At 30.1% G+C, this 24,887-nt stretch overlaps 1 protein-coding gene across 7 annotated transcripts; it reads right to left on the bottom strand.

Annotated features, from left to right (window-relative positions):
* Nucleotides 1-1,098: 1,098 nt before the first annotated feature.
* On the bottom strand, nucleotides 1,099-22,383 carry LOC119603185 (U-scoloptoxin(01)-Cw1a). Of its 7 annotated transcripts, none has more exons than XM_037955316.1 (5): nucleotides 22,253-22,383; nucleotides 4,801-5,079; nucleotides 2,132-2,292; nucleotides 1,320-1,442; nucleotides 1,099-1,250 (listed from the first exon to the last, which is right to left on the bottom strand). In XM_037955316.1, the coding sequence occupies exons 2-5, from the start codon at nucleotides 4,844-4,846 to the stop codon at nucleotides 1,185-1,187; spliced, it is 396 nt and encodes a 131-aa protein (XP_037811244.1). In that variant the 5' UTR covers nucleotides 4,847-5,079; nucleotides 22,253-22,383; the 3' UTR covers nucleotides 1,099-1,184. The 7 variants fall into 7 exon arrangements, with proteins under 7 accessions (XP_037811244.1, XP_037811382.1, XP_037811172.1 ...); XM_037955454.1 differs by having other exon boundaries at nucleotides 22,085-22,374; XM_037955244.1 differs by having other exon boundaries at nucleotides 22,315-22,374.
* Between the last annotated feature and the right edge of the window lie 2,504 nt (nucleotides 22,384-24,887).

The raw sequence follows: 24,887 nt of genomic DNA, 5'->3' as shown, positions 1-24,887 counted from the left end.
ACCAACTTGTAGTTTTTCAATATCATTGGATTTTTTGCCATCGACAAACTTAAAAACTTCCTTGAATGCTCTAGGACCTGGTTCGATATTATACACTCTTTTGTAACCTTCTGTAACTTTATGTTTTTCTATCGGTTTTTTGATAATTGTCTTAAGTAGCTAAACTCAACTGACTCAACAATTTGTATTCCTCTGAAGTTCTATTATCGTTTCGATGAAATAGTTTCTTAAGTTGAAAAGCTTTCTAATTACATAGGTGACAATATGCATTTTTGTATCATACACATGTATTCCAACAAATAACAAAACAATTAGTTGAAAAAAAAACACATCGCGATGAACTATCAAAACGAATGGGTCGTGAAAACCGCAATAGTAATTCAGAGCGCTAATTAAGTAATACAACTTGACGTTAAAACGTTACATAATATTGCTGGTAAGTCCTTCGTAAACTACGAAATATAGCATTTTATTTCTTACATAATTTCAGTCTTATACTGTAAAAGTATTGAAGTCTATTCGAGGTCTTTTTGCACCTCGAATTGAGTTTCAGCTGATGTTCGTAACGCGCAAAAAAAAAAAAAAAAAAAAAATGGTTAAACACTCATCTTAAATCAACTTTCTGAATTGATTAAGAGCCCTTGATGAAAATGGTTGAAATCGGTCCAATATTTCTCCTAGCCGAAAAATAAATGTAATCAGTTATATTTATTGTACGTTTATGTATTTTTATAACAGTATAAAAATATTTAACACATTTTATTAGCTAAAATATCAACAAATTTAAAACAACTTACAGGCTCTTGTACATTTTTAAATTAACAATTTACACATACATACATTATTAAACATTTACAAAATAATTAATTTAACACAATTCAATAGAGAACAGAAGATTGGAAAATGTGAATAATAATATATAAGAATAGTATAGAATATCAAAACATATTTTACAACTTTAATTATAATTTCGGATAAAGTTAACAGAATCTCTTAGTACATCTTAAGTATAACAGAAAAAGCAGGAATTTGGTCGGACATCACCGCCACTTTAAAATTCGTTGAAATCAACATTCCACAATATTCCAGATGAAAACAAAACAAAAAAAAAAAACAAATATTACTATACATTGGAACATGGATCTACATCAAGTGGAATTATGTGGAGTCATTTATAATTATTGCTAGTAATCATCATCTTCATCTGGTGGTTCTGTCGCATAGGTTAGTTCATTCAGGTAAAACCATTTCTGAAAGAGTCAAGCAATTTGTTAAAACTGATATTTATCATATAAGAAAGATCTATAAGCAATACTTACAGGCGATTCCGTGCAGTTGAAATTATAGTCCCAATCACAAATACGATATTCCTGATTGAATGAAGTCTCGTTAGCGCACAAATGCGGTATTCGATTGCCCTCTTCATCACACATGTGAAATATCTGAAGGTGCAAAAAATTATAAAAATAAATAAGATTTTAAAAGTTTAGTTTACTTTCGAACAACACAAACAAAAGTACCAACTAAAACTAAATGAAAAAACATCTGAAAGTAAAGTCGTCGATAGAGAAGGATCTGATGATATTGTCTTCTCTGCTACATACACTACTACAACTTAACCGTTTGCTTTGGTTAGAGACTTTTTATGCTAAACTTTATTGCGATAATGGTATTTACAAGTAAATTATGAACATAAAAGTTAATTTGTGATAGGATCTTTGTATGGGAGCTATAGTCAAATGTAAATTGTACGATATAAAACTTTTATAATTGTATATAGAACAAATTCACTTTTTAAAAAATAATAACAACCCAAACAAATTATATTTTTGTTTTTTATTTTCTTTTCAAAATCGAATTTATAAATTAGTTGAGTTCAAAGTCGTCTTGCGATAATATAGGATGATAATCGAGAACATCTGTCAGTATTACATTCGGCAAATAGTTTGTCTTTAAAAATGTGTATTTTATAAAAACCCCTGGTCAGACGAAGGCTCTATGGAAATCAAAATATGAACTACGGTATTATCAAAGTCGTGGAGTCTAGACTTATTAGTATTGGATAACAATAACATAAGATTTAAAAATTTTAAATCATTTTATTACGCATTAAATAAATGTTATACTTTACCTGACAATTGTACTCCATATCGGCGTAGAAACCTACGGGACGATTTCTGCAATCGAATGAAAATGTAATGTTATCTAAGTTTGTCCATTCTTTTGTTTTGTGGTTTTGAAAAACTGGACTCGCTATGTCCTGCAGAGAAACAACAGCAAATAAAATTGGTCCTAAAATAAGAAACAAAAATTAAGTTGATAAAATAAAAAAAAATCAAATCATAAATAAAAATGCTACAATTTATGTTTTAAAAAACAGTTTTTATTTATTTTTATAATTTTATTTAATTTTATAAAATTTCAATTATGTAATTTAATTTTTGTATTTTATTATAATTTTATATTTTATATCTGCATCAAAGTGAAAAGAACTAAGTATAACAAATAAATACATCATTTGTAGTACATTTTTCATCGAATTGTATCTTTGCACACATGTCAAATATAACATACACACAAACAAATATAAACTGTATTAGCGCAGAAAGAAATAGTGACTGTTTTCATATCCACTCTATTACCATTCTCAAACAAATATAAGCTGTATTACCAACATATTACTGCATTATCTCGTTGTTGTTTTTTATGCTTTTATTTATAATTTAATGAGGAAATTTTCAGAGGTAGTCTCAGATGTTTGCACATATTTCAGATATTTGTGAAACGATTTGGCTGATTTTTCAATAGGAAACATCTCGAAAGCATGTCTGACAGAATTATTGAAGATTTGGATCCCAAAGATATCTGGGGTCTTCAGAAAATAGATTTCAACAGACAGACAGACGGACATGGCTTAATCGAGTCCGAGTAAGGATCCAGAATATATGTACTTTATAGGGTCGGAAAATTATATTGTGGAAATTACAAACGGAATCACTTATATATACCCTTCTCACGAAGGTGAAGGGTAAAAAATATGACGAATCCATATATATATATTTATATATTTAAAGGCTAAACCTCTGAAGCGATCTTTTTGAAATGTTCAGTGTATGTTCCCCTATATCTGGAAGGAACTATAGGCTACTTTTTATTTTGAAATTGCAAGTGGAAGGGGTGCCACGACCACTTCTTCAAAAGTCTAATATCTAGGAACATGGTACAACTAGAGTCCTCAAATTTTAATTGGAGGACTAGCAATAGGGGGCACCCCCATCTATTTACATAAAAATGAATGCGTGTATGTATGTTTGTTTGGACTTTATAGACAGATAAACGGCTGGAGCTATTTTTCTGAAATTTTCACAGAGTCATCCTATATCTCTGCAAGGAACTATAGGCTACTTTTTACTTCAAAATATCAAGTGGGCGACGTGTCACGCCCAAATAAGTATTAAAAGTCGCATATCTCAGAAACTGCAAGAGCTACAGTCCTCAAATTTTGTATGGGCAACTTTGACATCCATTAGAATATTTTTGGACACAATGGGCAGAATGCCTATAGTGGCATTTATTACAATTTGGGTAATAAATTGGCGGATTACCAATGGGGGGACATTGCTCCTCCCATATGAATAAAATATACAAAAAATCGTTTATCTGGGAAACTAATAGAGCTAGCATCTTAAAATTTTGCACGAAGAATTTTAATATTCAAGTGAATTAAATAGATAAATTCGTATATCTGAGAAACTATTAGAGCTAAAATCCTTAAATATTGAAAAATCCTTAATTTGGCGTTGTCGTTTGTCTGGGAAACTAGACCTAGAATTAAAATTTATTTGAACATGTTGAGGAAAACGGGCGGACTCTCATAAGAGGGGGTTTGAACCTTCCATATGAATTAAATTGAATTAAATGTCTGGGAAACTATTAAAGCAAAAATACATGACTAACAAATTGGAATCTCCCATATGAATCAAATACAAAAATTTTACATAAAAACTTTGACATTCATGTGAACATTTATAGAAAAATGGGCGGACTTTCAATAGGACCTAGGCATTTCCCATCTGGGAAAATATTCATAGGTTACATTAAAATCTAAATTAACGTTTGGAAAAATTGGCGAGCAATAATTTGCGTCGCATCCCCAATATGTAAAAAATGTATATCTGGAAAACTATTATAGTTAGAATCTTCAAAATCGTAAAGTGTTTTTTTTTATTTACATTGCTTTTAATGTAACAAAGCACACTGGGTATAGCTAGTTATATATGTAATTCAGTTCGTAATTGGGGGTTGAATTACCAATTGTGTCGTCAGAACATAGCTTTACATCCAGCGATTTAGTTTAGCAAAGTGTTGCACCAACTAGAATTGTTGTATTTGAAAGTGGAAAAAAGTTATCCTAATAATCAAACGTGCATAATAAGTTTACTTTGATAAACTAAGAATGCGAAAGTATTGTTCGTATATAGATACATATAAATAGTAGTTACTAGTTAGTAATTAACTAGTCTGCATTTACAATGTACAGTATACACACATACATAGTACGAGTACTAGTACTAGGTTGGTTGTGTGCGTATAACTTTTTAGTTTTACTATTTTTTTTGTAATTTGTTGTCTTGAATATTAATTAAATAGAATGCAAGTTTTATTTTCTTATTTATATTTAGTATATTTCTAGGTTAGTACTATCTACACAAGCATACGAATATATACAAGTTAGCAGTTGAGTTTTATTATGCGACTAAAAAGGTCTTTTACCAACCAACCAACTAACCAATTACTTACCAAGTAAAACGCCAAAGAGCCATAACAGTCTATAACTGTAATCCATTTTAGTCCATAGATTTTTTTGTTCGATTTTTATTTGTGTTCTCTTGTCGTTTTTGCTTTCCTCCGTTGACAGTCGTCAGTCACTCTCACTTCTGTCTAATTTCACGGTCGGATCTTTTTATGCCATTTAGTACATTAAAGACACGCGTGGACAAATTCTGATCAAACCAATAACCGTTTACCAACTATAATAAATAGTATTACAAAGTGGAAAATGACATTTTGTTTGTGTACCTGAAAATAATTAATTGTAGAATTATTATTATTAAGATTTTTTTATTTTGAAAATTTTTGAAAAAAGAAATTTCCAAAAAAATCATTTCATATCGGTCTTCTTTTTATTTTTTCTTGGACCAGCACATATGGGATGACTCCTACTTATGCTGTGCATTGTGTTGGGACTAAGAAAATAGGTTGTTGGAGGGGGATAGAGGGAGTAGTTTTTGTGGGCATTTGATTTAAATCTTCTTACATCGGACAGCAGGGAATACTTTTGCAGGAAGTTTGTTTCGCATACGAACGGTGCGGCTGAAGAATGAATTCTCTCTGTAATGCCTTGTGCGGTCCACTGGTCAATCGACCCCAAATGGGTGTGTTCTTGATGAAAGTCGTGTGTATACGGATATCGGGAACAAGTTCCCTAATTTAAAAGGAAAACAGTTCATTGTAATATCGATAGAACAGTGAAATACGGCCAAGGTTGCGACGGTGCTCCAGTGAATCAATCGAGTAGCTCCAAAATACACTTTGAAGCTCGGGCCCATATATGAGAGTTGTATTCCATTTTCGGGCGGATATAAATAATAAGGAGATCATATGGCGTGAAGTAAGCATTACATCGTTTCAATAAACCTAGACACTTGAATACTTCTTTTGACACTTGAAAATTGTGTTTATTCCAGCGGACATCGCACTGTATTTTCATGCCTAGAACATTAAGTGTTTCCAATTCCTTAATATTTATACAACCCATAAATATTAAAACAACGTTATCTGCCATGTGCTTATGTGTTAAAAAACAACATTGAGTCTTGCGGGCGTTGAAATACACTCTATTAATACGAACCCCTTCAGAGATTGTTATGAAGTCGCGATTTAGCGATTCATTCATATTTTGCCTCATTGCCCTAATCTCTAAAGGGCTTGGCCTATAACTGAATAAATATGAATGGCAAATATTCCAATTGAATTGTCGAAAAAAATCATTTCATAAATAAAAATTTAACGTTTTGTAGCTCTTTGTGAAACGTTGCGAAGTTAAGAGATTGAAGAGGAGGCGGAAATGATACTTCACACTGTTCAGGGTGTGAAGTAAGAAGTTCGAAAAAATATTATTTTTCATTAATAAATTTTTTCGATTGTTTCGGTAATAACGTTTTATCGATAACTGAAATAACTTATGTGTAATATTTTACTTTAATGATCAGAAGTAACCACTTCTGCAAACATTCGTTGTTCAGATTCTTTTTGCATAAAATGAAAATAGAAATATTTTAGTCCATTTTAATTAATCATCGTGATGATTTTTTTAATTTTCTTACAAGATACATTATATGTATGTATATTATATGTATGTATGTATATTATAAATAGCAGGTCGATGAACTTTAAAGTAGTCAAATAATTATAAATTGCCTTACAATTAATCTTATACCAACATAATGTTATTTGTATGCTACCGGAAGTGATCTTGACAATACATATTTAACGATGACGTTTAAAGGTTCGTCTGTTTTTTATCATCTAGAAGATTAAGATATATTATAATTAAGATTGACTTTTATTCATATTTTTGTTGTTGTCATTTAATTAAAATAAACGTTAAATTAATTGTAGGATAGCAGTAAGATTTTTGAATGATGACTTTGCTTTTATAAACTAAATTGCCACTTGATGTGAAGTGATTTACTGTTACGTTATGAATGGTGTGAGTTTGTAACGGTTAGTAGATGTACGTTTGTATGTTTTATGTTGTCTTTCATCAATTTGCCATTGTTAATGTGATGTGATGAATTCTTTTTGATTTCGAATGAATTATGTCTGAGTTGCCCTTGTAACAAATTTCATTCATTCATTTAACTTGACTCGTATATCGTTTATTTCGGATTGTAGACTTATGTATGTTAGTGTATGAGTGTGCTAACTTAAACATACAGTGGAGGAAAAAATAATAGAAAAAATAGGATATTTTATTAGGAAAATTAATTTTATTAAATATTTATTTTGCAAATGTTTAACATTATAAAGTGTATCATACAAGTAATACATATGACCTATAAAAATTTTCTGTAAAACATTACGGATAGCGATATTGTAAACTAAAAATCATAGACATTGGGAGAACATACGTATGATAATTTTTTAAAAACATAATTCAAAAAACAAATAGTAAGACTCAGTTTTACTAAGTTTTATGCGCATAATAAATACCATGATACAACCATAGATTATTGTTTTATTATGATAAATACTTTTAAAAACTAAAAATATGAAATAAATACACTAAAAATTCACTCTCGTTTTAAATTCAAAGTTTTATTAAAAAACTAGCTATACCCAGTGTGCTTTGCTACCCTAAAAGCAATATAAATAAAAAACCAACTTAACGATTTTGAAGATTCTTACTACAATAGTTTTCCACATATACAATTTGTTACATAAATTGTCGCAAGTTCGCCAATTTTCCCGAAAGTTAATTAAGATTTTAATGTAACCTATGAAGAATTTTTATAATCTAATAGTTTACCAGATGTACGAAGTTGTGTATTTAATTCATATGGGATTGAAAGTCCGACCGTTATTCTCTAAATGTTCACATGAATGTCAAAGTTCTTCATGTAAAATTTGAAGATTCTAGCTCTTATAGTTTTCAGATATACAAATTCTTCTATTTAATTCATATGGGGGCTCCAAGCCCCAAAATGAAAATCAGCCTTTTTTCAAAATGTTCCGATGAATATTAAAGTTCTTCGTGCAAAATTTGAAGAATCTAGTTTTATGAGTTTCCCAGATAAACCATATTTTGTATTTAATTCATATGGGAAGTGGCAAGCACCCCATTGAAAGTCCGCCCCTTTTTAAATGTTCAGATGAATGTCAAAGTTCTTCATGTAAAATTTGAAGATTCTAGTTTTATGAGTTTCTGGGAGGTGCCAAGCCCCCCTTGAAAGTCTGCCCGTTATTCTCATAATGTTCACATGAATATCAAAGTTCTTCATGTAAAATTTTAAGATTCTAGCTCTAATAGTTTCTCAGATATACGAATTTGACTATTTAATTTATATGGGGGCTTCAAGCCCCCCAGATGAAAATCCTTTCTGTTTTTTACAAAATGTTCAGATGAATACTAAAGTTCTTCGTGCAAAAATTTAAGAATTTAGTTCTATTTGTTATCATTATAAACGAATTTTGTAATTAATTTGTATGGGAGGTACCGCTCAACTAATTGGTAGTCCGCCAATTTATAACCCAAAATGTTTACATGGATGTTAAAGTTCTTCGTGCAAAATTTTAAGATTCTAGTTGTAATAGTTTCCAATATAAACGAATTTGTGTATATAATTTATATGGGAGGTGCCACGCCCTCTGCTGCTAGTCCGCCTACTTTTTATCCTAAATAATCATATTGACTCTAAAGTGGCTCCGACAAAATTTGAGGACTCTAACTGTTATATTATCTCAGATATACTGATTTAATATGGGCGTGGTTCCTCGCCCACTTGAAATTTCAAAATAAAAAGTAGCCTATAACCTCTTCCGGATATACAGGAATACACTGTGCAAATTTCAAAAAAATCGAAAATCGGCTCAGCCGTTTAGTAGTCTATAAACTTCAAATATGTATACAAACATACAAACCTACAAACATACAAACACACTTTCATTTTTATATATATAGATAGATAAATTAAATATTATTGTCAGCAGTAAACTTGGGTCAAATACATATGTACATACATATCGCTCTTTTTGGCGTAATCCCAAAAAAAGGAGTTTCGGGAAAAATGGCTTTGAACAAATTAAGGGATTTGAAAAATTAAACCAGATTCAGATAGTAGATGTTAATATTTGGTTCATTTAAATTTAATATTTAATTATACTGTATGAAAGACTTTAGTATGACACATTTAGTTCAAAAAACCGAATCTTGGATTATGCCACTCTTGTAGTAAATGAGCGAGAGAGAGAGAGAGAGAGAGAGCGCGTTATGTGGACATCCAGCTTTAAAACAATTTAACTGTTTTTATCTAATTTTTCTAATTCCTTCTTTGGCATTTATTGGTTAAATATATGTACATTTGAACTAAAAAATACTTTAAAAAATGCAATTTTTATTTAATAAATTCGTAATAATTATCTTTGTATAAACATTTTAAAGATTTATAAAAAAAGAATCTTTGTCTTACTACAATAATTTTAACCCATCTGCTGCCATATTACATACAAACAAACATATGTATGTATGTATTTACATATTTTAATCATTAATTTCAAGCATTTATATATTTAACTTTAAAGCCAATTAAAATTAATGTTCATTTCAATTACCGTTCTCTCCCGCTGATATTCATACATAACTGAGTTATTGTTTGAATGATCATTGTTAATACGATACCTAATGACGTTTTAAATAATAAAAGAAAAACAACACACTGCCACCAGATTTTTTTAGTATTCACTCCCAATTATTTTTTGTATACTAAAAATTCCACATTACACTAAAACTTCCTATTTTTCATACCAACTTTAAAAAATTATTTATTCTGGTCCTTATTAGATTTTATGCAATCTAGCCCTGTAGAAATAGTAGAACATTTAACATAATTATGCGCTCAATAGCCATATTCGGGGGTATGGGGGTACCGATTTCAAACATAGGCTTCGTCCTTGGGTCAAAAGAAGGGTAAGTGCCAAATTTAATAAAATTATCATGTGTAGCGTGCGCACAAAGTTAGCTAAATCGACTCAGAAACTGATTCTGAGTTGATTGGTATACTGTATACTTAAACGCATAATACCCTTCCCACTATAGTGGTGTAGGGTATAAAAGACAAAATTCGATAAAAATTATATGTTTTTAGAAGTTACCAAACCAAAATTGAGCCCCTTTTAAAAGTCCTCTTTCAAAAATTACTACAACGGGCTTACATGTAGTCTTTGTCGATCTGAAATATAGATTGTTATTATATTATAATAGCCCGATCCATTATATGCATCGACTAATTTATTAATAGTGTTTTCAGAGATACGAATATAATGACCAATAATATATGGAATTTTTGAAAATGTTGCTTTTATAGATGCACCATTTATCGTAGTTAAATTTTACAATTTTAATGCCATTTTTTTTGGCGAAATTTCATTAATTGTAACAATTGGCAAAGCTTCCACTACTGTCAACAACTAAAATGTCAAAATTTAAATGGTATTCTTATATGCTTCTACCAAAATATCTTTTATATATGCTACTAGCTCTACCCATTGTGCTTTGCTACCCTAAAATCAATGTATATAAAAAATCACTTTACGATTTTGAAGATTCTAAATATAATAGTTTTCTAGATATACATTTTTTATATTTTGGGGATGCCACGCAATTTATTGTAAGTTCGCCAATTTTTCCAAACGTTAATTTAGATTTTAATGTAACCTATGAAAAAATTTATTAATATAATGATGTACGAAATTTTGTATTTAATTCATATGGGGGATGCCAATGTCCCATTGAAAGTCCGCCCATTTTTCCCTAGATATTCAAATAAATGTCAAAGTTTTTCATATAAAATTTTCTAGCTCTAAAAGTTTCTCAGATATATAAATTTTTTGTTTAATTCATATGGGAGGTTCCAATTTGCTAGTGCGCCAATTAGTACCTAATGTTCACATTAATGTCAAAGGATTTTAGCTCTAATAGTTTCCCAGACATATATTTTCTACTTATTTCATATGGGAGGTTCCTAATGAATGTCCAGCCATTTCTCCGTGCAAAATTTGAAGATTTTAGGTCTATTAGTTTCTTAATAGACCAATTTATTTACATGGATGTTAAAGTTGTTCTTGCAAAATTTGAAGATTTTAGCTCTAATAGTTTTTCAATTATACGAATTTTTCTATTTAATACATATGGGGGGTTCCAAGCCCACGTGATAAAAGTCCGCCCTTTTTCCCCAAAATGTTCAGATGAATATTAAAGTTCTTCGTGCAAAATTTTAAGGAGCTAGCTCTATTAGTTTATCAGATAAACTATATTTTATTCATATGGGAGGAGCAACGCCCCCCATTGGTAGTCCGCCATATATTACACAAAATGTTTACATGGATGCTAAAGTTCTTCGGACAAAATTTGAAGGTTCTAACTCCAATAGTTTCCCAGATAAGCGAATTTTTGCATTTAATTCATATGGGGGTGCCACGCCCCCTATTGCTAGTACGCCTTAAATAATCATATTGACACTAAAGTGTCAATTATATTAGTATTCTGTTATATTTTCTCAGATATATTGATTTAAGATTTTCTTCATATGGAAGGTGCCACGCCCACTATAGCCATTCCGCCCATTTTATCCAAAAATATTGTTGTGGATGTCAAAGTTGTCCATACAAAATTTGAGGACTCCAACTCTTGCAGTTTCTGAGATATGCGACTTTTATTACTTATTTTGAGTGTGGGCGTGGCACGTCGACCACTTGAAACTTTGAAGTAAAAAGTAGCCTATAGTTCCTTCTAGATATAGAGGAACACAATATGAAAATTTCAGAAAAGTCGGTCCAGCCGTTTAGCTGTCTATAAAGTCCAAACAAACAAACATACAAACACATATTCAGTTTTATATATATAGAAGACACATATATACATAGATCTAAAACTCTATAAGTATAAAATTTCATTAAGAAGATTTTTAAATCTGTAAAAATATTGTATACATATTTAAGTATTTCCGTTGTTTTTAAATAATCGACCATTGTGCAATGTTTCATACATAAGTACATACATACATATGTATGTATGTGCAATGTTGTTAGCAAGTATGATTTTTTTTAATGAATTTTAAGAAATTTCAAGTTCAATGAAGTTGCAGTGGCACCATCAAACGAAGAGTATTAAAAGTAGCAACAATTTCGTACTAATAGCTCTAACAGCAGATCCAATACCGACTAGACCAACAGAAACTAACCACTTTTAATGAAATAGCAAACAAAAAAATTAAACAACATCAAGTTTTTCTAGTTAATTAAACATGTTTATGTATTTTATTGGAATATAGTTTTTACTTTGACATTTCGAAAAATTAACATTATGTTCTTTTTACTTATCGTGTGTACGTATGTACATATGCAGTTGATAATTTACTAAACGTCGTGTAAATATTTATTCCTTATTTTAAATTACCGTTTGTGCTGACGAAAAGTATCAATCATATGATTTGAGATATTAAAATATTTGTTCTATCGCTAACATAATAGTAGATATCGCTCATTTACTACAAGATTTCATAGCAATGGCGTTGCCATTGACAATTTATTTTTTTTTACCAAAGTTTTAACAAAAAATTTCCAAAACATTCATTCAACATTTTCTTATTGCTAATGAATCATTATTCTGAGGATTTTGAACAAATGCTTCTGTTTCGGTTCCAAATTTTTCAACATAACTTGAAATTAAGAATTTTTACTGTTAATGAATTTTGAACAATTGCTTCCGTTTAGAATTTCAATATTTATACATAAAACAAATTATCGTTTCACAAAATGACCAACTTTACTTATGCAAGTCTTGTAGTAAATGAGCGATATATCTACCATATACATATGTATGTACATTAGAGTGCTCCAAAAAAACGAAGTTCTATGGGTTGTAAAACAATTTCATACAAAAAATTAGGCTGATTGGATAACGTTAACAGGTGCCGAAACGGCTCTGAAGTTTGCAAGTGCATTTACAAGGGGAAAATACAGATTTTTTTCAGTTTTTGCTCAAATTTCGGCATTTAGTAATAAATTTTGAACTTTATTGTAAAGAAATCGTAATGTGCACAGAGTAAGCATTTCGGAAAGATAAAACATAAAAATAGCTTGAAAACTTTAAAAGTTATAGCAAATTCCCCAGGCCATTAACGTGTCTCACAGCGCATAAATTCGAAATGTGACAAAAAAATTTGCTTTTTTTGGGATATATTCTAAGAACCATTTTGTTACTTAAAATATATCTATAATTATTCGAATATTAGTTTTTGCCCTTATAAGATAACGCTAACTCGTTCTCAGCTATAAAAAGTTCAAAAATTCGAAAAAACACTCTCTATTTGAATAATGCTCTATATAATTAGAGGAATAACAGAAATATTAGATTGACATATTAGATTGAAAATCGACCGTAAAAAGGATTACGTAAATTATCAGTTTTAGAAACAAAATGTTTCTTTTAAAAATGTGCACCTCAAGTTTACTCCATAGCCAAAAAGGGTTAAAGTGTAATTTTTTATTTTTATACTTAATATATAGAATTTTTTGTTTTATTTCTGTTATTCCTCTAATTATATAGAGCATTATTCAAATAGAGAGTGTTTTTTCGAATTTTTGAACTTCGGTGTTATATTGTTCCCAAGTGCCATAAAGGGTTAATCTACTTTTTTCACTGTATTTTAAATATCGGACTATATACGATAAATTCCAGTCAGTTTTGGTAAATATGGCCGACAAATAAATATTATTCTATATGGATCACAAAAATTGCAAAATTTGACTTTTGAACTCCACAGTTTATGGGTTAAGAATGTCCGATTTTAATAAACCTTCGGATATATATTTTATATTATCTGAACTATAATACTTTATATAAAATGTGCAACAGTAAAGAATTAATGCGTATTCTCTAAAATATTACAAAAAAATGCGATTTTCCCGAAATCCGCCGAGTTCAAATCGCATATACAGCTAAACGGTAAGAATTATTGATCTAATTTTTTTACCGTTTAATAGCCTTATCTATTTAATCTACCATAAATCCCCATGAGATCTAAAAATTTGTTTAACAAAGTTTCAAAATTCGTTTAACAAAGTTTAAAAAAAACTGAAATTGGAGATTTGAAACAGCTGTTGGAAAAAAACAAACTTTTTTGATCATAGCTGAGAACGAGTTAGAGTTATCTTATAAGGGCAAAAAATAATATTCGAGTAATTATAGGTATATTTTAAGTAACAAAAGCAAATTTTTTTGCCACATTTCGAATTTATGCGCTGTTAGACACGTTAATGGCCTGGGGAATTTGCTATAACTTTTAAAGTTTTCAAGCTATGTTTGTGTTTTATATCTTTCCGAAATGCTTACTCTGTGCACATTATGGCGAAATTTAAGCAAAAACTGAAAAAAATCGATATTTTCCCCTTGTAAATGCACTTGCAAACTTCAGAGCCGTTGCGGCACCTGTTAACGTTATCCAATCAGCCTAATTTTTTGTCTGAAATTGGTTTACAACCCATAGAACTGAAGTACATATTAAACCCCTTAAGTACTAAAATGTATTTGAAACATTTGTATCATACAATTTTGAGGAGAACACTTTAATGTTTTTTCTTTGGAATTTAAAAATTGCAAAATTATCGCAAGTAAAATGTAAACAAATAAAACAAGTCATTTGTAATTTCTAAATTAGAAAATTAATACTTGCTTTAAAATGTTTATTTATTATAATTTTTACGTGGAGCTAATTTTCTCGATAATTTAAATCGCATTCTTAATACGGATTTCTCTTTTTTTTGTTCTATAATTTAAAATAGAGCTAATTTAAAAGAAACTAATTTTGCGAACGTCAATTTAAATAAAATATTGGTATGTTGTCCAAATGACAAATATTGACTAATACGTATTCTGAACTACGTGATTTGTTCAAAACTAGTTTCTAATAAAAAATATTTTATTATGTATTTACTTTTGAGTATTAATTATTTTAAATTCTTTATAGGTTGTACAGTGGTACGATTTCAAAAAATGGAAATTAAAATGAAGTGTAAAAAATGGTTTTGACAAAATAGAATTGACATGTTCAGAATGAACCGGTTTCAGTTTTCGTTTTAATAAAAATTTTATTAACAAAATTAATAAACAGATTGTGGATATTTGAGAAAATTTTAAGACAATGTTTAAACTTTAAAGCATGATCGACGAGTTTTAAAAGATATTTTAAAAATATCCCTTAAATCAAATTGGCTCTCTTAAAAGCTACCTATTTTTGTTTGTGTTTGAGAGTTTCAATTTGATGTGTTATAATGGCGCTTTAAAGTTAGTTTAATAAAATATTGGAAATTGGACTCTCTACAAAAGTTGTAATAACATCTAAAGTCGTACGACGAGCAGTACCCAATATACTATTTGCAGAGATTTTGTGATATCTATGACCCCTGACCTCTAATATAATTAGATCATATTTCGATTGTCTAGACAAAGCTCTATGTCAATTTAACCACCAGAAATTATCACATCTAAAACGCATTAAAAATGTAGTTCGTTTTTGAAATTCACATTAATAAAAACCTTTATTAGACCTTATACCACTATAGTGGGGAGGGTATTATGCGTTTGAGCTGATGGTATATCATATTGGTATATCAATCGGCTCAGAATCACTTTCTGAGTCGATTTAGCTATGTCCGTCCGTCTGTGTGTTCATGTAAACCTTGTGCGCACGCTACACTTCGCTATTTTCAAGATTATTTGATGAAATTTGGCACCCTTCTTTTGACCCAAGGATGAAGCCTGTTGAAGTCCATTATTTCACCTAGCCCCGAACAACCGTAACCCCCTAATAAGACTTTTAAGCGGATAAATATTAGCAAAACTTAGTTTTACTTAAGCCTAAACGAAACTGTCAATTTTTGTAATGTTCAGGATTCATTTGACCCTAGCTCCCATACGAAGTCCCTTTCAAAAAATAAAGTGAAGGTAAAAAACGCTAATATCACTATGAAATTCTGCATAAAAAACTTTAATGTAGACGTTAATCCCTCTACCAACATTTATAAGGATAGGCCCATATTAACCCCTTGTCCCCATATAACCCCTCTTTTATAAAATCTCTTTTTTATCAATAAATTGTTAAAATACTTTTGAATTAAGATAAAAATCAAAGTAAATGTTTTATTTTTTAAAAAATAATTCACATTTTAACATATTCACTGGTGTAGGGTATCATATGGCCGGCTATGCCCGACTATACGTTCTTAATCGTTTTGTTGCCTAATTCATCTTCATTTGTGGTCATTTAAACTAAATCAGGTTTTTACGGACAGTGTCCTAATTTTTTTGTTAAGGTTAAATTGATTAAAAACAATAACAAAAAATTTCTTCAAAATATGTACATATGTATGTGTATTGAAGCTGTTTATTTTTCTACATATGTATAAATTTATCTAGCATGTTCGTATATTGCTCATATGATTTAGACACAGTAAAACTCGGTTACTACGAATTTATTTTAAAGTCATAATACTTAGTACATGAATACATTTTTCCTCGTAGAATAAGCAATTATTGGAATAACTCAAAAACATCGTTAAACTACTTTGTAAATAACTTTAAACAAATCAAATCTCAAAGAAGTTAGAAGACATTTTTGAGAATGGATAGAACTATATAACTATATGAATTGTGAGCTATGAGTAAATGTGCGAAATACTCATACATTACACATACATACGTATGTGTAAATGTGGCCTCCGATAGGTTAGTGTTTAGTGTTCTAGTCTAGGTGGTGGGTTCGATTGCCACCTGAGGCACTGGTTAAGGAGCGCACAACAGGCTCGATAGCGGCCTATGTGTATTTCTTCGGATTTGATGTATGTGTATGTTTTGTTTTGAAACAAAATATCCAATATGAGGTAACGTTTGAAAGGGGGTTTGAAGCCGTGTCCAATGATGTATTAATCATAAATAACCGTCTGCTCATAATTGTCATATTCCAAAATATTTAAAATTGTTAAGTTTTTCATTAATAAAAGTAAAATGTATGCGCAATGTATGTAAATTTTGCAAACCACTAGACCTGGCTTTAAAAAACCTTTCGAATTATACCACATATTGTATATTTTGTTTAAGAAAAAATTGTAAAATTTAAAAAAATAACTAAAAAGGGACTTTTTTGTAATTGGCCCAGCTTACGAACGATCACCGATAGACTAGAAATATTTTGGGAACCATCATAAAACAAAACAAAGATTTTTTGAAGCTAGGTAAAATATTGAATTGAACATGAAAAATTGTGTCCCCCATACGATATTTTCTTGAAAACTGTCCAGCTCACTAACGGACAACACTAAACCCAAAATATTTTGGGTAACATCATACTACATAACGGCGTATATACATCCTCCTTTCAAACTAGCTATCTATGTATAAATCCATGCAATTATATCTCGTTATTTTCTTATAACAATGTAGTTATTTAGCAGGTCCCTTTAAAATTCATTATAAGTGTGTTTCACTGTATTAGATATTTGTGTGGATGAATGTGTATCATGTTCGTACTTGTACATTTGAAGACTCGTAAATGTTTGGAATTCATTTCCGTTGGCAAGGTACAAATGAATTTTAGGAGCGCATTAAAGACAAAACAGTAACTAATGATGGTCAAATTGCGATACTTGCACATTCATTCATGGTTAATACCAAAAGCAACAAAGAAATGTATTTATTATTTTTATTTTATATTCATACGAGTATACCGCGCAAACCTATAAATTACATAATACGGTTTTATTTTTTACTATACACTATTTTATTTATTTATTTTTGTTTTTAACAAAATGTGTTACATTTTTATTTTGGAGTAATTATTGAAACATCACATACTCGTAGCATTTTTAAATAAAAAACAAATAAGAAAATATGGTGGGGCTGGGCCGCCATATGATACCCTACATCTGTTGTGAGTTTATTGTAAAATATGTACATATTTATGTTGAATTTTACTTTAATTGCGATGTAGTTTTGCAATTTATTGATGAAAAACTGTTTTTCAAAATCAATTTAAAAAAAAACCTAATATTGACTAGGGTTAGAACCACTAACAAATTCTTTATTAGACATACGACTACAAATCCTATCCTTCCTATTGTTAATGTTAATAACAACCACTCATTACCAAGTAATGTATAAAATAACTACTAGATTACTTATTATCAAAATTTGATGATTCCATGTAAGTATTAATGTAGTTAGAACATCCCTGCAAATATTTTTTTGTACGCTTTTCAGAGATTGTCGGTCTGTCAGTACGGGTATTAGTGTAAAACAACAATATTAAAATAATTATTAGACAGGTCGAAACGCATAAAATGATATGTGTAATTATGTATGTATATGATTTTATATACATGTATATATTAACTGATTGATATCCTGAATCATAATATACATGTAAATACATAAATATGTATGTAAATATGCATTCAAAAATTCTTGTAAGATTTGATTTCTATATTTAATATAATTTTGCTTACCCACTTAATATAAATTATAAAAAAATTAAAATAATTGCATAAGTATTATATATTAGTAAGTAGTATTTAAACAATAAAAATAAACCGTGTGTTTACATAAACAATTCACAAGTTATAAAAAAAATTTCTTATGCAAACAAATACTCACAGCAGTGAATAGAAATAGAACTTTAAAGTCTTTGAATATAATTTAGATGCAAACAAACCAGTGACATCACACTGGTTTATACTTTTACTTTTTTCTAACAACTTGAAGTATGAATTTGAACTTTAGCTCATAAAAATAAAATTGAAACATGAAATAAATCAGCAATTCTGTTGTGTCAATAAATCATTTAAGATTATTTGCTTAAGGAAACTAATCATTCTTTCTATTCTGTAGAGCGTGGTCCATAATTGAAACAAGTCAACGTGAAAGGCCTTATTCCGAAAGTCACTCTAAAATTGGCCAAAAATTTAATAATTTTTCCGAAATTTAATTTAAGTTACATACTTTGATGGTGGTTATATAAGATTTGGCATAGCCAAAATATTCTTGGATAAGAATATGAAAATTATAAATGCAAAGAACAATTCTCCACACTCAATAATTCAGACAGATTCATATCCATTTTAAATAAAAGTTATGTTTTGGAATACTACATACCTTTTGATAGTTTAAGTTATTTATATGTTAATGTAGATAACTAAATATGTAGATGTTTAACAATAATTCACTATAAATATATTTTATTTAAATTTGTTTTTGCACTCATACACTCTTTAATAATGTTCATAAAAACGATCAGTTGTTTTTATTATTTGTAGGATGAATGATGCTGCTTTGTTTACAATTGAGAAGAGTTTAGCAATAAATCTGCTATTTAAGTTGAAGATGATGTTGAAGGTGGAGGTGTTAATATTAACAAAAATATTTAAATATTATTCATACAATGTCTGTATTTCTATTAGACCGATTCACTCAGAAAAATCGTCTTTTTGTAAGTTACGCCTCTTTGCCCCTCTCAAAATTTAAGTTTTTTATGATTATTCCTAAATTATTTTTGTTTCTAGCTAAATACACATCCAAAAATGTTTCAACAGTGAAGAATAGTTTTCTTAACGTTATAATATTCCTCATTGGTACTATAATATATATAATATTGGATTGGTACACCTTTATACATACGTGGCGTAAAAAACTCTTTTAAATGATACCCGATATTACATATGTACATATGTATATATGTATATACAAGTGTAAGTAGTTCCTTAAAACAAAGACCCCAAAATTAAAAAAAAAACATTTCTCTAAATATTTTGAGACTCATTATAAATTAAAACAAAATTTTTTTGAAGCCGATTACAATTTTGAAATGGAGATGTAAAATCGTGTCTCTTTTGGGATTACGAAAGCCAAAATACAAAATATTTTGGGTAACATCATATGACATAATAATGTATATTTTGAGAAAAAATCAAATCAAGAATCATTTAAACCTTCTCAAAATATAGCTTGTTATGTCTTATAATGTTACCCAAAATATTTTGGGCGTAGTGTTGACCATTCGTGAGCTGGAATGATTTTGAAAAATATCCCAAAACGGACACGATTTTACATGAATAATTCAAAATTGTACACGGCTTCAACAAACACTTATTTTACTTTATGATGATTTCTAAAATATTTTGACTCTAGCGATGATCGTTCGTGAGCTGGACCAATTTCAAATTAGGTCGGTGTGCTAGTGATTTTTTGTTGTAAACTACAAAGTTAAAACTCAAGTTTTGTATAAGTACATACATATTCTGTAGACGTTTGACAAAACGACATACGACAATTTTTGTAGTCAACATAGCAACATAAAGGCGGATATATTTATCTAGTCGGGTAAGTCAATGCCTTCTTCATCCAAAGATAATGCACCGATCAAATCAACTTATTAAAAAATTTTGAACATTTTTTGTCATGTTTAAAATGTTTTTTGATCTCCTATAAAATACATTTTTTCAGATAAGTGGATTTGTCACATCCACGGTACTGTAGGAATGTTTATAATTACTAATATTTATATCTATGTATGGTGTATATGATTTTAATTATGTACAATCTGGCAACGTTTTTATTTTTTTAATTTATTTAAACAGGTATTGAATTTGCAATTTATTTATATCGGTTTTATTACTTGGGGATTTCCAAACATCTTAATAAATTATTAACATTTTATTTTGGTTTTATTTTAATATGTTATGTACGAGTACTAATGACACATTTGAAAATTATTTAAAGTTATGCATTTATTATTATTTTTTTATTATTACAGTTTTTCAAGAAAATCTTGATCAATTGATCTTAACAAAAACATTCCAAACATAAACACTCACTGCAAGCATATGTTGCTCTCTAGATACATACATATGTATGTATAAAATCACACTTACATCTACGTATAATGAATGTACATACATACTTTTTATAATTGCACAATAGTGTCTGCAATTTAAAATTTTGCCATTGACTAAAAATTCACATAGGAGTACTAACACTCTAAAAAGACAAACATAAAAACACACACTCTCGCTTATAGACGGGATCATACACTGCCACACAGAAATAGTTGCAGACATAGATATTTATGTACAAACTCACACAATATAAGAATAATTGATGCTTTTTTCAAAAACTCTCAGGGAATGCAGCTGAAAACAGTGCAAATATCGTTAAATACGAAAAGCTAACAAGTTAGCAACACTCCCCGTTGTAAGTACGAGAAAAACCGCAAATTGGTATGTTTCTGTAAATGTTAACACCACGACAAACCAGACCGACTGAACAAACGATTCAATCATACAACAAACCACTAGTCAGTCTATCCGTCTGTCATTCAATCACTGACTTTAAAATACTGTTTTTCTCTTCATGTTTTTATTAGCGTTTCTCATACGCACAGATATAGGCATACATACACACATACAAATGAATACGAAGATATTTTTGTTCGTAACATCGGTGGTATCCGCTGTGCATATCCGTACCACTGTTGATCACCTTAATGCTCAATATTAAATGGCAAATGGGCAACAGATATTTAACTTGACTTCAGACCAAGAAGCAACAGAAACAGTAGTAGAAGCAAAAACAAAAAACAGCAATCGCAATCGCTGGTACAACAACAATTGCACTAACCAATTTCAAAATAATGTATGACGGGTAAGCAACAACATCAACAAACACAATACCAAATAAACAAGAAGAAAAAACACAAAGCACAAAAAATAACGAACAAACGTACCAACAAATGAACAATGTACAAGGAAAATTAACAAATGATATTGTAGTTTTTGTTATATTTACTACGATCTATCGCTCGATAAATGTTGTTTATATGGGAATCGTTAGATATATCTTTTACACGGATAGATGAATAAATCAATCGTACACGTACGGAAAACACACTGATATTGAATAACTTAAAGAAACAAAATTTAAGATACACGGGTATTCAAAGATCGAATTGACTTGATTAACCGATCGACCACAGTGTCAGAAGCTCAAACACAAACTAAAACGTGGATATCGCATTGAAACTGTCTGTATGTGCGCATATGTATAAAAAAGCAAAAAAAAAACAAATTAAATATAAAAGTTATAAAAATTCAAATTTCGAAAAATAATAAAAAATAAGAAACAAAAACTACACACAATACATATTAGTTAGTTATTTATTTGTTGTTGCTGCTAGATCGATGAATATTCGAACTTTACTTGAATGTATTGTGAGTTTTTGGTTGCTCGTACTCGTCGTAAATTGGTGGTTGGCGGTGGTGGTTAGTATTCATTCGTACGTGTTTTAAAATAACAATTCGATTGAGATCTCCCGTTTCGATGTGTGTTGATCGTTTTGTGTGGTTGGTATGACGTTTTGCAAAATACCTCTTGATTTGAGCGTTTCTGGCTTTAATGTTAACCAGGTTCACTTTTTTAGCGTCTTTTACCGTTTGTTGTTTCTTGTTTAAGCGTGTACGTGTCTACCGTTTTCTGTCAAGAGTACAACTGGTTCGAACCCAGCATAGTAATTTAATTTTATAACTTGAAGAGTTTTACTTTTATTTAGCCAAGTATCCAAGTTCTCACTCACGTTTATTTATGCATTCATTCATTTGCTCGTAAAGATACCATCAATGGATGGATGCAGTTACATAGACAGCCGCATTATATTGAATGACTTTTAGCAGTTGCATTCATTTTTAAAGCAAAAGAGATGCAGTTTATCATGCGGGCAGGTATTCATGTTGTCGTAGGTCAGAAAAGAGATACTGTGGAATCATGTAAGAGAAGAAAGCATCGACATAAATAATTTCGAAAACACACATTCGAAGAGAATCTGAATTTTTTGAGTTGATGTTGAGATTTTAGAGATCATAGTCAGAAATTCTTAAACCATCATATATGTATGTTTTACCAAATACAACATTGTTTTGCTCTTTAACTCTCATATGAGATTAAATCGTTTCAATAATGCTTTCGTAGACGAAATACATGTTTAATAACTCAATAATAAATATGTAGCAGGGTTTGAAAAAGTAAATGATGACCAACCGCTTTAAATTCTTAAAGAACAAGTCACAAAAATCAAGGTTACCGCTATAATAATATGTAATATGTGATAGAAAATTGAAGAAAAATGCGAGGGTACGAATAAACTTTCAATTTTCTTCTACATTACTTTTTAAGTGTAATAGAAGTGAAAAAGGGCTATTTTGAAGTTTTAACCTTCATTTCAGATAACTACCGTAGAAACTAATGATACCGTTACCAAAATGGAAACTAGCAATACATTATTACCGAGTCGGATCTAGATATTGTTATCGCCGTTTCAGTAGCTGCGATAAGCCTTCCCAACAACTTTAGGGTTTTTAGGCTGAAATATTTGCGAATATGATCTCAATATTCGTGGCAACATATTAGTTCCTTATTAGTCTTGTTAGTCAGACAATGTCAAGGCTGGATCGTCTGTCTGACATTACCCTTGCTTAATTAACAGGCAAATTATCTAGCCTGAACCGGATCTGCTTTTAATTTTAGTTCCAGTAGCAATTCCATTTGGTTTTATCAAAAGCATATCCCCAGATTATTTCTTCAAAAGGCTGAAAGTAGATAGAAAAACATTCAAGACACTAGGCTGGCTGGCTTCCCTTCAATGAACACTGCTGAAGTTGCGAATACAGAGGAAGTTAAGAGTCTTCTCTGTGAATCACTGCTCTAGACGCTAAGAGAAACTATATCCCTGGCATTTACTTCATAGCCAACTTTGGTGAGATATCTGGTTCTAAACTTAATGACCTCCTGAGATTTCTTAAGGCTACAGGCTAGTTCTAATACTATACAATACTACATTTAAGTAACTGTTACGTGGGTAGCTCGTGCGATCTGGCTTACGATCAATCATACAATGCTCAGTAACGATGCATATATGATGGCTTTTCACAGAGAAAGGGGGTCAGTGCATTTTTGTTTTTTATTTTTACCATCTCCAAGTGGTAAATGTGAACCACTTGATTTCCGATTTTGCTGTCGCCCATTCATCGATAGGGTGCGATACCGCAGACATGGGTGAGAATCACGTTTGAGGTGAGACTCTCTATCGAAGTCTTGAGATTTAGATTTCGGATATTCCCGCGGTGCAAAATTACTCTTTAGTTGCTGTCAGCCATACCAAAAAACTATGTACATTAGGGATATAACTAATTTTGGAGAAATTTTTAGCACACCACCACGTGATGGCCAATGTCATTTGGAATCAAAAACATCACACACCAACACCAATTTCTTAAATAAACTAACTTTTAAATTTTTTTCATCCTATGAACGTTCGAGTTTCCAAAAATTCCTTCCTAATGGTTCTATACAATGACAAAGAAACCTAGTACCAAAAATTCATAATTATAGCTTTAACGGTTATTATATAAACATGTAAGAAAGTATAGTCGGGCGTGGCCGACCATATGATACCCTACACCAGTTATGAATATTAAATGTGATTTATTTTTCATAATAAAGCATTTATCTTCAATATTCCCTTGTTCCGATACATTTAAGCAATTTATGGATGAAAAACTAATTTTCTGAAAGAGGCTTTATATGGGGGCTAGGGGCAAATATGGACCAAGCCCGATAAAATTTTGTGAATATATTTATATTGACATAATATTTTATTGTGCTGAATTGCATCGCGATATTTGTATTTATAAGCTAATTTGGGACATTCAAGTAATTTTCTGAAGGGGACTTTGTATGGGAGCTAGGGTCAAATGTGGCCCGATCTTTATGAAATTTGGCAGGGTCATCAAGACTTCTATAAAACTTAGTTGTGCCGTATTTTATCGATATATCTGTATATTTAACATAATTATGAGCTCAGAAGCCCTTTTCGGGGGTTCTGTTGTAATGGACCGATTTTAACCATTTTCAATAGGCTTCGTCCTTAGGTCAAATAAAACGTGCGTGCCAAATTTCATCCAATTATCTTGAAAATTGCGACCTGTACCTTGCGCACAAGGTTTACATG

Source organism: Lucilia sericata, unplaced genomic scaffold (assembly GCF_015586225.1).
Source record: "Lucilia sericata isolate MDLA Ls3-8-SP2 unplaced genomic scaffold, ASM1558622v1 Contig000000F_arrow, whole genome shotgun sequence".
Lineage (NCBI taxonomy): Eukaryota > Metazoa > Arthropoda > Insecta > Diptera > Calliphoridae > Lucilia > Lucilia sericata.
The sequence above is the reverse complement of the archived record's forward strand: the minus strand, read 5'-3'. Positions and strand labels throughout refer to the sequence as shown.